We start from the raw sequence: 15,466 nt of genomic DNA, 5'->3' as shown, positions 1-15,466 counted from the left end.
GACTTCTTTGAAACCCATTATTTGCTGTCTTTAAATTACATTGCAGAGCAATGTTAGGCCCTTAATGTTGATTTTCCATATAGCTTGTTGGTATCAGCAGAGTTCTGATGCCCCCCAGATATGTTCCCTTCTTCAGCCTTAATCTGATTACGTTCATTAATCTGATTCTTTTTTTGCAAAGCAGACGAGAGATCAGACAGCCTGAGAGCTCTTCCCAATTTGCTCTCATCTAAGACAATCTCCTTCCTAGTTTGGATTTACATGGAAAACAGGATTATCAAAAAGGGCCATTTTATCTATCTTTCTGCAATGTCTGTTATTTAACAGCAACAGAAATTACTTGAGTTTTAACCTGTAATGCTGCAGTGGCTGGACAAGTATGAGATAAACGTTCACCCTACTAGCACAAAATTAATTTGAGCACTGAGGACATTCATGCCAATTAGACTGCAGGAAATGCTCCAAATCAGATTTATCTAGAAAAAGCAGGTATTGAATAGATTGCATAATGTTGAAAAAAAATATTGAGACTCTTCTGTCCTGAAGGAATCTCAGTAGTCTCTGTCTGTATGTGTCTGCAGCAATTTGTATCTATAATCCTGACGTTACTGCCTTGGCTGTCATTCAAGCCCTGCTTCTGTAGTGAGAACTTCAACTGCTACAGGATGCAGATACAATCACCTGAAATCATTTTCTAACAATGCTGTACATTCCTACAGCAATTTCCATCTAAAGAAGCATCGTGAAGTATTTTGCAAGCATTTCATCAAAACATTTAATTAATGCTTTAGGGTAAGTCTCCACTTTCCTGTGTGCTGACATTATCACTGTATCAAATTATCTTGCAGTCTCTCACACGTACTGCACAACTCTCTTTTGGGGAGGGGAACTGAGCTGCAGAAATATTCAGAGAGTGTCTACACAGTGGGGACAGCCTAGCCCAGAAGAAAATATCCCCCCAAAGCACTACAGGCATTACTATGCCTTTACAGGTGCACTTACCTGGGGGGCGTTTCTCCCAGTTCTCTCCTACTTAAAAAAAACAGGATTGTGCCTCAGTGTTTTGGAGGAAGGTGAAATGGCTAAAGCTTGGAAAGATTTTGCTTTTCTGCTATCAAAAGCACTTGTTCCAGGTTTGATTAAAAATTACTGCCAAGAATTAATCAGGAATTTTGCAGCAATTTGGAAAGGCGTTGTTCGGGAAACTCATTACTGTCTGTACACTGGCTAGCCAGACAGCCACTGGAGTGTTACTAGTTACAAGAAAGGTAGATAAAATTGAATTATATACCAGAAAAGTTATTCCCCAACAGATGATTTTAATAATAATCTCTAACAAGATCTGCCTGGAGTGGTGAGCATACTGCTCTTTGTACATTGACAGGAAAGAGACCTCTGACCACAGTGAATGCAGCAAAGGGTTGGCCAGGGGAACAGAAAACCAGACGTTCAAAGAGCCTGTCATGGTTAGCTGAGCAAAATGAGAGCAAAGCAACGCTTCCATGACAGCCTGAAAATGTTGCCATGGAGGCAGGAGAGATACAGAAGCTCAAGACAGGCAGCAGGAAACCGAGAAGATGCGTGTTCAGTTAGGCCAGACGTCAGAAAAAAAGCTTCCAGCTGGCCAAAATGTGCAGTCCTAAATAGCCCTCCTGTGAGGGCAGTGGGAAAAGGCTTTTAGGACAGAGATCAGTTAATGTAAAGGGTTTATGATGTTTACTGGCAGGGAAGCAGTCACAGCACTCACAAATTGTATGCCCGCTCTGTAAAACCTCACCATCTTTATACAACTCAGGCAGAAAGAGGAAGCAACTTGACGAAACCTGTGAATAAATGATACCACAGAAATCAGTAGAAGAGCAGAGATGTCCTAATACCAGTCAACACTTCCATCTTTCAGCTCTAGGAGATGTATCAAACAGCAAAGGGTAAGACTGGGGTTGTGGCTATGGGAGTTTGTGGAAGCAAAAGCAGCTGTGGCAAGGAACTTAGAGAGAAAGAGTAAAAAAAGATTATTTGGGGATTTGAGAGAAAGGAGCTGAACCTTCTGAAGGGATACAAAGAGCACAACCAGGGATCAGCAGTATGTCAGGCTTGGGATGAAAGGATGGGCTTTTCAATGTGGAAGTGCTTTGAGGCAGGCACAAAATCAAAGAGTACAGGGGAAAGTGTGGTGGAAGGCTGAAACAATCCTTAGTGAGAATAAGTGGAAAAGAAACCACAGATCCTGGTGGACAAGAGACTAAAAAAGGCCAGGTACCCTTGTGATCTACAATAAAAACAAATAACTTGAACTAAAAATTATAATGAATAAGGAAGAAATGCTTTCAGGCCTGTCACAGAAGAAAACAATTCTCAGATAATTAAATTATGCTACACAGCTCCATGTATCACTAAGAATCCTTGACAACAGATACATTTCCCTATTCAACACAGGTAAATGCAGTTCATATCCTGGCACCACGGCCAGCTGCTGGCATGGGGCTCCAATATGCTTCTCCATATGAAGAACATGACTTCTCCCTAGGAAGGTCACTTACTTATATCAAAACAACACAGGATCAAAGTTTATCCTCTGCTGTGGTCTGGTTTCCTCTTCAATAATTGATAATACTTTGACACAGTAAAATGCCAGACCTTTCACTAGGTCTCAGGACCATGTCCTCATTTCCCCAAAGCCCCCTTTGGAAAACACTGATTTCTGGAGGTCAGTAGGTGAACATACTACCACTGGTAGTTGTGGTCTGTCAGGATGTATTTGTGCTGTTCCAACAGGATCAATGCTTCCTCATTATCCTGTCTGTGGTGCAATAATAACACATTATTGAACAGCTGATAGGCTTTCCCTTTCATTTCAGTGACTTTTGTTTAAAGAAGCAAATGTTAGACAATTGTACGTCATTTTAGTAACTGGCTACGTCAGACACTGTTTACTGGAGTTTCCCAACTCACTTTCCTTGTAGCAGATAGCAGCTGCAATTCCTTGGTGATGAAAGTGAAACAAAAATCTGCCTGACTTTGGACTGCGTGCCAGAAGCAGCAGAAGAATGACCCTTGCAGATCAGTCCCCAAGGTCATGGAAACCCACTTCATTAAGGGCAACCAGCTGTCCCAGCATTGTGCTCCACATTGCAATAGTCAATAGTGTTGTGATTTAGATACCACACTGTTTAGTTTAGATACTCTATTAGCAATAAATCTAATCATAATCATCCACATAATCACTGTGAATAATTCGTCCCATGTCTGACTGAGAGCCTTCTCTCAACTGCTCTGCCACACCAATGCTATCACCCCAATTTATAAATGTCTTGCATCCGGCACAGTGACAGATAAAACCATGGTGAAATCTGGTGCAAAATTATGTGGGTTTGGGACTGATCTTTAGAAGCAGGGTGAGAAGTACTGGGTATCCCATGCAATCTATGGAAGTTTCTTCCTTGGCTCAGCATAGTCTTCCCAGATGCCTCCCTGCACACATCCAGTGTGACTGAAAGATCTCCCAAACACTCCAGCAATACTCCCCACTCCATCACATAGTAGAGTTATACCATATATATACAAAAGAAAAAAAAAACAGGGGCATAAACAAGACTACTTTGTTCTTAATGAGATGTTTAACTTCTTATGTTTAACTGCCCAATATTCCTTTCAAGACAGATGCTTCCATCTGGGGCTGTTGGTGCCACAGCTGTGCACACAGGATACGGTCTGATTGGGAAAATATCAGCTGAAGATCAGCTGATAAAAGTTTAGCTCTATAGAAGCAGGGCTAATGCAGGAAGAAAGTGCTATGTTCTCATTTTAAGTATCTTACATGGTCCAAAAAAATCAAACTAACCAACCACAACAACAACGATGACAAAGAAGAGAGATTATTTTGCATAAGACAGAAGTGTCTACTCAAATTTCTGCTTTAACTTGAAGAGATTTCAGAAAACAGAAGAATCCTGAAGCTCACAAGCTGAGTTGAAAGTTTAATTTCAGAAAAAGCATCACATTTTGCTTAAGCATGCTATTCAATCATATTTATTTTAGCTAGGACTCTTCTGCTGTCATGCACTCAATGATGAATTGTTCTCTCCTGTGATTTGGAAGAGCCTTATCTCCAGGAGTCCAGGGGAGTGTGACACTGAGGAGCTGCAAGCTACACTAAAAGCCTGGCAGGGTAGAAATGCAAAGGTCAAGTCTTGCTTACCTACCACTTTCCCCTATGAGCTGAATTGTAGCTGTTCTCTTGGTAGTGTTATCCAAGCACTCAAGAACATGTGAGAAGTGATGTGTTTAAGAAGAAATTAAAAAGAATCAACCCTTAAACTTAGTGCTTTAATTACCTATGGCCCACAGAAGTCAGTCAGTGTAAACCTTGTGGCTGGTGTGTGAGTACACAGAAACAACAGAAGGAAGGCAACCAAAACATCCCAGCACCACTGGAAATATCAGTGAGAAAGCCAAAACTAAAGGAAAGCTCTGCTCAGGCTTTTACTACAAACACAAACACTTCAGACTGTAACTACCTTTGACCTTCCCACTATAAATTCTCATGAGCTAAACTAAGATTTTAGCAATGCCATTACGGTGTGCCCTGTACAATCAAGGCCAGACCAGGCACTGGAGAACCCACCACACCCTCAGCTCCACACTCTCAGCTCCCCACCTGCTTTCATTCATTTGCCCCAGCTCTCCCTCTACTTTTACATAGCCAAAAATCTTGGTTGAGTAAAGGTGATCTTCAAACCGGCCGGTTAAAGGGTGAAGAGGCACTGAGACAGAAATCTTCCATCTGCACCTCAGCTCTTTCTCATTAGGTAAAACCTCTTTCTGATGAGGCAGCCAGTAAGTACCATTTTGTTACACCACTATTAGGGGTCAATATGACGTTATTTGGGTTGAAAAATACATTCTCTCTTTTTTTCCCTCTCAAGGGATTTAAAGAGTTTTAGTCCTGTATTCCTGTTTATAGGTAGCACTGGGCTTTTTCTATACTTAAGATTCTTTCTATTTTGTACTAATGTTGCTGCATTTTAGAAAGCAAGCAAATAGTTTAAAACAGGGAAGGAAAGCTGTCTGGTTATAGATCCCTGTGCTCAGTTATGACTTTAACATACAAATTCTGTCATGTACCTACAGCGAGAGAAAAGATCCCTTATGTATACGTAATTATATTATCCTTAAGATGGACATGTAAAGGAGGTTGTTTTGTTTTGTTTTGTTTTGTTTTTGTTTTTTTGGGTTTTTTTCAGTTACTGGGCTTCAAGCAAAATTTTCCCAAGTTATCAGTTCTGGAGTGCCTAGTACTGATAGCACTGAATTTCTGTACCAAAACTACTTCTGGCTTAAGACTGGATTGAGCTTCATGAAGAATATGTGAGAGTGCAAAAATCAATAGCAGGAAGCCTGGTATTAAAGCAAGAGGATTTCTGCTTACTCATGCTCCATTGTTGGCTATTTGCTCCCAGAAGGGCTGGGGAGTGCCACGTTCCTGAACCTGCATATAGGAAAATCCCCACAATATTTAAAGTCTCAAAAGCAACTTGCACCTGCCGTCTACTGTGGTAATGAATATGCTTTGACCTTTCTGCTTCTGTGTGCAGATTAGATGTTGTTTTGCTGTCTAAAGCATCTGTGTGTTTCCAGGGATGCTGCAATGGATGCTCAGTGATGCTCATTATGATTCTGTTAATATTTCAAGGCTTTTGCCTCCTGCTAACCCAAGCTGGGTGTAACAAGTCTCCCGGGGATTTAGAAAGGGCAGCAAGGTGGGTTTACTAAGTGAAGAGTCTTCTTAAGCACCTGCCTTGTGGGTTACAGAGGGCAAAGCAAGCTCTGGAGGAGCATCGCTGCTGATTCCGGAGACTCAGCGTGTGCTGAGCCGTGGCCCCTGCAGGGCTGTGAGATGATCGCGCTGGGCTCAGGCTGCCCGGGCAGGCGGCCCAGGGCGTCGGGAAAAAACGCACAGGGCGCTGAGCCCCGACCCTGCCTTTCCAGCGGGTGGCCACACATCCCAGCACAGCTTTTCTCCTCTTTTCTTCCTGAGCAACCTGTCAGCGTTAGCGCTGGTAAGTGCTGCGCGGATAACTTCTAGCAATGCGGTCCTGCTGGGCTGCCCCGCTGCTCGGAGGCGGCTCCTCTGCCCCCTTTTCCTCGTGAGAAACAGCTGCTCTTGAGCTCCTGTTTAGGAGACGGAGCCGATTAGCCGCGCTGCCGCCTGCCCGGCCTGCACGGGACTCAGCAGCTCTTCACCCATCCCAGCTCCGAGCCTTCCCCGGCGCTGACGGCAAAGCCGCAGCGGCAAGAACCCCCCCGGCCCGGGCCAGGGCGGTGCCCCCCGAGCAGAGGGCGTGCCGGGCGGGCGAGGGGCCGGGCTGGGTGCGCTCCCGCCGCGTATGAGCGGGAGCGGCTCCAGGCCGCGCTGCAGCCGCGGCCTCGCGTAGGGAGCGGGCGGCGCGGGGAGGCGCCTCGGGCGGGCGCGGTGCTACGAGCGGCCGGGCCGGAGTGAGGCGGCGGGAGGGCAGCGGAACGCGGGGATGGGTGAGGAGCTGCGCGGTGGGGAGGGCCCAGAGCCCGGTCCTGGCCGGCAGGGGTCTGGAAATGATGATGAAAAAGCTAGGCGTTTGCCTGTTCTTGGTCTGTGCTGGGTGAGCTTGGATTTAGGGTTGACCTTGTTAGTATTCTGGCTGGAACATCTCTGGGACAGGCTAAGAGAGCTGGGGTTGTTTAGCCTTGCAGGACGCTCTAGGGAAATCTTAGAGCTCCTTTCACTACTTAAAAGAGACTTATATGAAAGAAGGAGAGTAACTTTTTACATGAGCAGATAGTGGTGGGGCAAAGGGGAACAGTTTTTAACTAAAAGAGGAGCGATTTAGATTGGATGTTAGGAAGAAATTCTTCCCTGTGAGGGTGGTAAGGGCCTGGTACAGGTTGCCCAGAGAAGCTGTGGCTTCCCCATCCCTGGAAGTGTCCAAGGCCAGGTCTGAACAACATGGTCTAGTGGAAGGTATCCCCTACCCATGGCAGGGGGGTTGGGATGACATGGTGTTTAAGATCCCTTCCAGCTCAAACCTACCTCTTCTATGAGTAACTGGGGTGAGCTGTAATTAAAAGCCCATACTCATAGTTGGTGTTTAAAATGAAGTAGACAAGGGCACAATGGTCTGTGTTTTTCCCAGTTTTCCTCTTTACCAGAACATCCTGCAAGAAAGGATGAGATTAAAGCCCAAGCACATCTGCATAGAGAACAGTGAAATTAAACTTGCCTGTTGAAAGACCTTAAATTGGGGAAAGGCAAGATGAAACCTCAGCTGTGTGTGTGACCATGTGCCTCTCCTCTCCTCAGAGGGCTCATGGTGATGAGGGCAGACAGACTTGGGCTGTGGCCTGAGATGCTGCATGGGTTTGAGAGGAAGTGTAAAGTGCTGAGGGTGGCCATTGTTTCCAAACTTTCTCAGCTCTTTCAGTTTTAATCCAATATTTTCTCAAACTCCGTTGTTATGTAACAGTTAAGGTCATTGTATTTTGCTGTTGTGGGAATGGGGCGGGGGGGGGGGACTTGAGGGATGGTTAAAGAGATAGGCTGAGAGATTTCCTATCTTGGGTGGTAATTTTGATTGAATTATTTTGCTTAAATGAACACTTTAGTTTGGAATAAATTGCTGGCTGGCTGATTTCTGGTTAGTGCCTGTCACTTGTGCGATGTGTGCTTTGTGCTGAGTGGTGGAGCAGATTGCAGCAGCCTTGTCAGCTTTGTGTGAGTGTGCTCGTATTTGTTGGCCTTTACCCAGCCTTTACCCACTCACAGCACAGCACTTAGCACCACTTTCTTCTTTAAGATCAAGCACGTATTCCCATTGACCACAGCTGCAACCAAGTCCTCTCACTTCAGGTTTATCACAGTTTTTTCAGTCATTAAAGGAAGGCATAAGGGTTTGCGGTAATGCTGAGCAGAGAAAGGGGTTTTTGCTCGCTGGCTGGTGCTCAGCGTCCCTCCAGCTGAGGGGCAGCTCTCGAGGGTGCCAATGAGGGGCTACCCCAGCATTATACTGGGTCTGGTGGAAGAGGTGGGAGGGTTGTTCCCACTTGGGAAATTGGAGGAGCAGCAGCTGTGCTCCCTCTCAAAGTTGCCTTTGCTTGTGGCTCCCCACCATCAATACTTAGAGATACACTGCCACAATCAGATGATAACATTTCTGGGCCGCTTGCTGAATTTGGAGAGCTTGTGGTGTGTTGTCTTTTGTGAATGAGAGAGATATTTGTGTTAAAGTGTTTAGATCCATACAGTGAGCAGAATATTCAGAGTCAGTGAAGGGCCAAGCACCAGCAAACTCTTCTTCACTTGCTGTGTAAATAGCAAGAAGGCCAGTTGAACTGGTGAACCTCCTGATTTTCAAATGACCTTATTTATGATAGCCCTCACTTACTTTCCTCATTGGTGCATCATTCCGTGAAGCATTTATTTCTGTTCTAGAATACAGCTGTTAAGTGGAACACATTTTTATTTTTTCTAAAAACCTTCTCCATTTTCTGTACTTGTGTGATTGGAATGACATGGTTTCTTCTCCCTTGATGTTGTCCAGGTTGCGAATCCACCCAAGAATGGATAAATGTAAGCAGCCTTATGTTAACCAGAAGACCAACCTTGAAAAGTTCAGTCCTGAAATTCTTTCTGAAATTGAGAAGCTCTTTGCGAAAAAGTTTACTTACACTAAGCCAGTGAATGATGAATGGAAGCTGCCAGATCCCAGCAATGCTTTTACATGTGATCATGTGGAATTTCACTCACTCCTGGCTCTGAAGGAGTCAATGAATGAAGTGAAGAACCAACTGAGTGATAAGAACCTTGAGGATTGGCATCAGCACACCTCATTTACCAATAAAGCAGGGAAAATAATATCTCATGTGAAGAAATCTGTGAATGCTGAGCTCTGTACCCAGGCATGGTGCAAATTTCATGAGATCCTGTGCAGTTTTTCTCTTCTCCCAGAAGAAGCCCTTCAAGAAGGAGAACTGAATTCTGTCCACCTCTGTGAAGCACCTGGAGCTTTTATAGCCAGCCTTAACCACTTCTTGAAGTCCCACCATGTCCCTTGCCACTGGAATTGGGTGGCTAATACTCTAAACCCTTATCATGAAGCCAATGACATCCTTATGATGATCATGGATGACCGTCTGATAGCAAACACATTACCTTGGTGGTACTTTGGCCCAGATAACACTGGGGATGTGATGACATTAAGACATCTAACAGGACTTCAGAGCTTTGTGAGCAGTATGACCACAGTCCACTTGGTAACTGCTGATGGCAGCTTTGATTGCCAGGGAAATCCAGGTGAGCAGGAAGCTCTCGTCTCACCCCTTCATTACTGTGAAACAGTCACTGCTTTAATGATCCTGGGCACTGGAGGATCCTTTGTTTTGAAGATGTTCACTCTGTTTGAACACTGTTCTATCAACCTGCTCTTTCTGCTAAACTGCTCTTTTGAGGAGGTCCATGTCTTTAAACCAGCCACCAGCAAAGCTGGAAACTCAGAGGCCTATGTGGTTTGTCTTCGCTATATGGGCAGAGAAAGCCTTCATCCGCTCCTTCCTAAAATGACACAGAACTTTGGAACAGAAATGGTCAACAAAGCTCTTTTCTCCCAGCATACACTTCCAGAATCATTCCTTAAAACACATGAAGAGTGTTGCATGTTCTTCCACAGGTGCCAGGTAGAGACTATCTCTGAGAACATCCGTCTTTTTGAGCACATGGAAGAAGCAGAGCAGATGAAACTGAACAAGTTAAGAGACTGTGCAGTAGAGTTCTTCATGCAAAAGTTCCATATGAAACCCATTAGCAGAAATAACTGGCTTGTCAAGAAATCCCAGGCTGGCTGCAGCATGAATGCAAAATGGTTTGGGCAAAGAAACAAATATTTTAGTACATACAATGAAAGGAAGATGATGGAAACCCTGACATGGAATGATAAAGTGGTAAAGGGCTATTGTAATCACTGGGCTGAGGAACATAGTTTAAATAATGCTGGGAGCACGTGCATCCTGGAAGGATCATTTTCTAACCTTGAATGTAGCTTTTGGTACATTTTGGAAGGAAAAAGATTGCCAAGAATAAAGTGTTCTCCATTTTGTGATGTTCAGGTCTTAGAAAATCTTAATGAAGCTGTGAAGGAGTTGGGCGGGGGGAGACTGAAAAGGAGATCAATGCTGCAGCCTTGTCAGTCCTGTGAAGTTCTTCCTGGGGAACTCATACTGGCAAAAGTGTCTGATCTTTCCAGGTGCCATCAGGAAGCCCTAAATGAAAGTTGTAGTGACCAATTCAAGTGCCTTGTGGTGGGCTTTCCCACCCTTTGTGACACAGAAGGCCAGCCCAGTATGGAAATAAAGCCCATGGACGCAGCCACGCTGCTGACTTTCAGCTTCTCTTTGCTGTATGATGGAGAACCAAAGTACCAGCAGCAGCTTTTGGAGTGTGTTCTGCATTCGTTGGCCCAGCTGGCAGCCGGAGATGCATTGGTTTTGCCTGTTCTCTCCTGCCTGACACGCTTCACAGCTGGCCTGGTCTTCATCTTGCACTGCTGTTTCAGGAGCGTCACATTCGCGTGCCCGACCTCGCGGGAGCCCCTGAGCACCGGCGCCGCTTTGCTGTGCGTTGGTTACCGAGGCCTCCCTGCGCCCGTTGTGGAGTATCTGCAGCATCTGAATGCACTGATGAGCTCTTTGCTGGACACAGACTCTCCCCAGCAGGTTCTGCAGTTCGTGCCCATGGAGATTCTTCTCCAGGGCAAGCTGTTGGAGTTTCTATGGGATTTAAATACAGCCATTGCAAAGAGACAGCTTCACCTGATTGTGCAAGCTCAGCAGCAGCAAATGACTAGTGACATTCCACTTTAAAATAATTCTAGAACTGCCTGAGTTGCTGCTGCTAGACCTTGTTTCACAGACAGGCAGAAAGTGTTAAAAACGTTGTTAATGTGAAGGTAACATTAATGCAAAACTGGTGTGACATTGAGGGTGCTGGCAGGATGTTTTGAACTATCAATCCTAGGTGCACCATACTGTATGTGTAGGAAATAGGAGAAAAGAAAAGCAGACCTTAATTTCTGACCACTGATGTGGGTGTTTTAGGGTACAGAATAACACAGAATCTTTGATTCAGTGGAAGCAAGGGCTGACAAGTGAGCAAAAGCCTCAGAGCCTCCTATTACCATCCTTAAAAACTGTCTTTTGACATCCCTTTTATTTACAGTTGGTTTCATTCTTAATGGTGACGTGGGGGGAATCCTGTGTAACTTGCCTTACCATTTTGGATGGTATGAAATAGTGATGGTTATGGATACGTGTCCCCATTTACCATTCTTAAACAAGAGCCTCTGAATTTTCACCTCGTAGCCTTTGACTATCAGCCTCTTCTTTAGCACTTCAGTGAGTGAGGACTGAGATGAAAATTTCCTTGCCAAAGCCTGATAATGGTTTCTCCATCTCATTCTTGCAGCTGTTTTGTGAATGCCATGCTGATATCCTGAGTTCCAGTTCTTTGTGCACTTCAGTCACTTGACAGAAGGATCAAATGGAGCTGTTTATGCCAGAGAAGTGCTCAGCCTCTGGCTGTTCATTGCTTACTCTTCAGGCAATAATTTGGATTGCCATCAAGCCCTCTCTTGTGACTTCTTATGGGTCCAAAGCTGAGCTCAATTCTCAAGAATGAAATTTGCTAAAAGAATTAGCCAGTGGCTGTAGACACTTAGGCTTGTAACAAGCAGAACCTTCAGGAGACATTTAAATGCAGGAAACTTCCACCAGCCACGAGAGGCTCATAACATGGAGTTGCTGGGATTTGCCAGCCTTTCTGTGCTAAAAATCCTTAAAACAAAGGCTTTGAGGTTTTACCACCTGAACAAACAGTTCACCAGTTGTGTGCTGCCTTTCTTGCACACACAAGTGTGTTCTTGTTTGTGTGGGAACCCTCAGGGTTATACAGCCTTGAAGCTTTTGTGTTGTAGGTAATCAATGTGTGCTTTTGATGTAAAGGATGCATATATTTTTTGAAGTAGAAGAAAAGCTGCTGATTTACATAGCTGTTGTATATTTTCATTTTATTGAGAAATGTTGAAAGTGCTAAAAGACTTTTTTTTTAAAAAAAAAAAAGGGAAAACAAATGCTGTTTGGAGAAAATAAAGCCTTTTATTTTAGGTTTTCATTGTTGCTGTTCACATGTTTCTTTACCCAATATGGAAGAAATCAATGAAATGCATTAGGGGAGCCTGGGAAGGTTTAGTTTTTGGTTTTTTTTAGCTACGCTTTCCTCATCTTATCATTTATCTATCCTTCATGAGTGAAGGGTATATATGTCATCTTCATTTCTCTCTAACTTTAACTTTGGAGTTTATCAGCTTAGAGAGACTCCCCTTGCAGACGTGGTCAAAGCAGTGGAGGAGGCCTGCACACAGTTCCCTTGGCCTTGTCACTGAGCCTTAGAATCCATGTCCCTCTGTGGTTGCTGTATCTCTTAGCAGCAAGGATTTTGTGTTAAGGATCTTCAGTTTCTCCTGGCTGTGACAACTGCTCTGGTAGGACAAGGTTGTTATACACTGTACTTTTGTCTGCAAAGTCTATTATTTATTCTTATCCAAATGTTCTCATCCTGATTGCTTGCCTTCACCGAGTGGTGTGATTGAGAAAAAGCTGTGTGCCTCATTCCTTAGGGCTGGCTCTGCTGCACTGCCAGGGGTTCCAGGTGATTGTCTTTGGCTTGGCTGTCCAGTTTGTCTGGAGAACAGTCTGCTAACTCATTTTGATTGTAATTATCTATGCTAATGTGTTTTCCCCATTACCTTTCTCTTTGGAAATAAGCACCAAATTAGAGAGCTGGGGAAGATCATTCTTTGTCTTAGAGGTGTGAGATGATGCAGGAAATGAATCCTCTTCTGATACCTTCATTTCCGTACAGGTAGTGGTGTTTTTTTGGGAAAGCTTTATGCAGGAAGTGGAGTTGAATGGATGCTGAACTGCATGACAGCCTTGCCTTTCTTGGTTTTAGTGAAGCTGAAGACTTTGATCGTTAATGTCAAAATGTTCTTCAGGGGACATAAGGACTTTGGAATAGTCCTTGAAACAGGAGACTGGGTTGGAAGTGCTCATTACAGGGATTGTCAGGTTGATTTTGGTAGAAATACTGTTTATTGGGTTTATGGTTTTACTGAATTACAGGGAAATGTAAATGCTTAGAATTGTATTCAAGCTTATAAAAAGTTTTATGAAATATTTGCATTCCCAATATAATAATATAAAAACAGTGCCTAAAGACATGAAATGGCAGATTAGAAAGTAAAGGGAAAATCTGGATGTCTTCATTTTGCTGCTACAGACCTTAAAAGATGCATATGCAACTTCTTCAGTCCTTAAAGTCAATTTATACACTACATTATTTAGATTATGCATCTTATTTGAATTTTGATAGATCTTAATATGCTAGCATGCCTGGCAGTTCTTGAGTTTAAATAGTTGGTGTTGAAAGCCAAGACAAAGCACTGAGCCCAAAGCAAATTAGCTTTCTCCCTGGCTGAACAGCTATTTAATAAATGTCCTTTTTCTGTCTTGTGTCAGGTCCTCTGTGTCCCCCACTGAGACTGGGGAGATGAAATTTTACCTGTAATACAACTTGCACTAGAGCACCACAGTTAATGGCTCCTTTTATTAAAACAATAATATGAAATTGTATATTAAAACAATATTTTTCCTCTGTGGGAAACTTGAAGAGATTTATTGAAGTGCATCTTCATAGTGCTTTACTAAATGGGGATGACTCGCTTGTTAAAGAATTGATTTATCTAAATTGAGGGATAGCAGGGAGAAGTGCCTGTCACTTGCTAGTGAATTGATTTGTTTAGATTGGGGGATAGCAGGGTGAAAGTGAATCAATATTCAAAACTTATTTGTTGCTGAAGCCAGAGATCATTATCTGGGTATCAAAGAGATGAATGAGCAAATTCTGCCTGATAAAAAATGAAAGCTCATGCCAAGGTAGCCCCAGGTCCTCAGCTGTCAGGCACCTGTGCCTCAAAACAATGACCCTGTAGCCAGTTGGTAATGAAACCTCAATTAAGACTAAGGAATAAAGGGACTGTGGTGAAGTGCCTTAATTTAAGTCTCTAGAGGGTTAAGGTGATTAAATACTTGCTTTATAATCAGTTGACTGCCCCAGGTTGATGACAGAGCACAACTCAACACCATTGAGTTGAAATGTAATGAAATCTGTCACAGGGTCACAATTAAACCTAATTCCAAGGTGGCTGCTGAATAGCTGCATGTCCCCACAAATAAGGGTGTGCTCTGACAGATGAGTGTTTAGGAGAGGAGTGTGGGGCCGTCAGAATTGTGTGAGCCCTCTGAGCAGCTCCCTGCCTTCGCTACTGCAGCGATGCTGGTGGTACCCAGCCATGCAGCTGGAGCAAACCATGCTGTGCAGACAGCAGGTAGAGCCCTGCATGGAGCAGATCAGTGCACAGGAGGTGTTTGGGATTAGTGCACCTAGGGCTGGGATGGCTGTAGGATTCCTGGCTGGTGGGAATGGTGATATTTGGCAGCAAAGCTTGTCACGCCTGAAAACCACATAGCAGCTCTTTGAACTGGCATCGAGTGTTAGCACAAACTGGAAGGGACCTGGATCCAGCTAATGTATTGGGAATTAAAGGAAAGCTAGTTCAAAAACTTAACTTTTGCTCTTTGGGAACACTGGAGAGGCTGGTCCACACCTAGGGTGAGCTTGCACTTTTTGTGGAAACACCAGAGGAGGCTGGTGTTTAATAATTGTCAGCATTATGGTCTTAACTATAAATCACAAAGTAATTGATTTCAGGGTGTTAACAAAATTTGGATTTATGGAGAAGTTCAGTTATGCTGAAGATGCACAGTTAATAGCACTGGCACTGAATAAAACCCAAATTAACTTTGCTTCCATTATGAAACAGGGTAGTATTAGCCCATAAATTTATATTCATATAAGTGGTTTGACTCTTAATTATGTGAGTAGCTTTGTGAAAGTTCTGTGCTTGAAAACTGTTTTCAGACTTGGAAACCTGTTCAAAGCTCTGGATATTGTCCAACTTTCAATTCCCAGCAGTATTGCTGGTCTGTGTGCAAAAACTCAAGACCAGACCCTGAATGGATTTGCTCAGACATTTTGGAGGGAAGAGTTTGAGTAGGAAATGGATTAAACTCAGATGTAAATTCAGGCTGCCTAGTTCCTCACTAGATTACAGAGGGGACAGGCAGGAGGACAGCCACTGCTGCTTAGGCTGGATGCTAGGGCAGTGGGGTTTACCAAAAGGGAGCCAGAACAGAAGTTACAAATGTAAATTGTATACATTTACAAATGTACATTTGTAAATTAGACAAATTGAGTTATCTGGTACGATCCTGATGACAAACTGTGCTTAGTGAGTGTAACAGGCCTCAGAGCTGGTTTGGGGCT

At 43.8% G+C, this 15,466-nt stretch overlaps 1 protein-coding gene across 4 annotated transcripts; it reads left to right on the top strand.

The window, feature by feature from the left end:
• The first annotated feature begins 5,918 nt into the window (after nt 1–5,918).
• On the top strand, nt 5,919–12,122 carry CMTR2 (cap methyltransferase 2). Of its 4 annotated transcripts, XR_011003424.1 has the most exons (3): nt 5,919–6,059; nt 8,574–10,973; nt 11,489–12,122. XR_011003424.1 is itself a non-coding variant. In XM_068202881.1 (2 exons), the coding sequence occupies exon 2, from the start codon at nt 8,593–8,595 to the stop codon at nt 10,885–10,887; it is 2,295 nt and encodes a 764-aa protein (XP_068058982.1). In that variant the 5' UTR covers nt 5,919–6,059; nt 8,574–8,592; the 3' UTR covers nt 10,888–11,483. The 4 variants fall into 4 exon arrangements, 3 of the variants coding, with proteins under 3 accessions (XP_068058982.1, XP_068058983.1, XP_068058984.1); XM_068202881.1 differs by lacking the exon at nt 11,489–12,122 and having other exon boundaries at nt 8,574–11,483; XM_068202882.1 differs by lacking the exons at nt 5,919–6,059; nt 11,489–12,122 and adding an exon at nt 6,360–6,384 and having other exon boundaries at nt 8,574–11,483.
• The last annotated feature ends 3,344 nt before the right edge of the window (nt 12,123–15,466 follow it).

The sequence above is a fragment of the Anomalospiza imberbis genome, chromosome 12 (genome assembly GCF_031753505.1).
Source record: "Anomalospiza imberbis isolate Cuckoo-Finch-1a 21T00152 chromosome 12, ASM3175350v1, whole genome shotgun sequence".
In the NCBI taxonomy this organism is placed as follows: Eukaryota; Metazoa; Chordata; class Aves; order Passeriformes; family Viduidae; genus Anomalospiza; species Anomalospiza imberbis.
The sequence above is the reverse complement of the archived record's forward strand: the minus strand, read 5'-3'. Positions and strand labels throughout refer to the sequence as shown.

What these genes read in the sequence shown, in the direction of transcription:
- CMTR2 (XM_068202881.1), top strand. Translation starts at nt 8,593, where the DNA reads ATGGATAAATGTAAGCAGCCTTATGTTAACCAGAAGACCAACCTTGAA.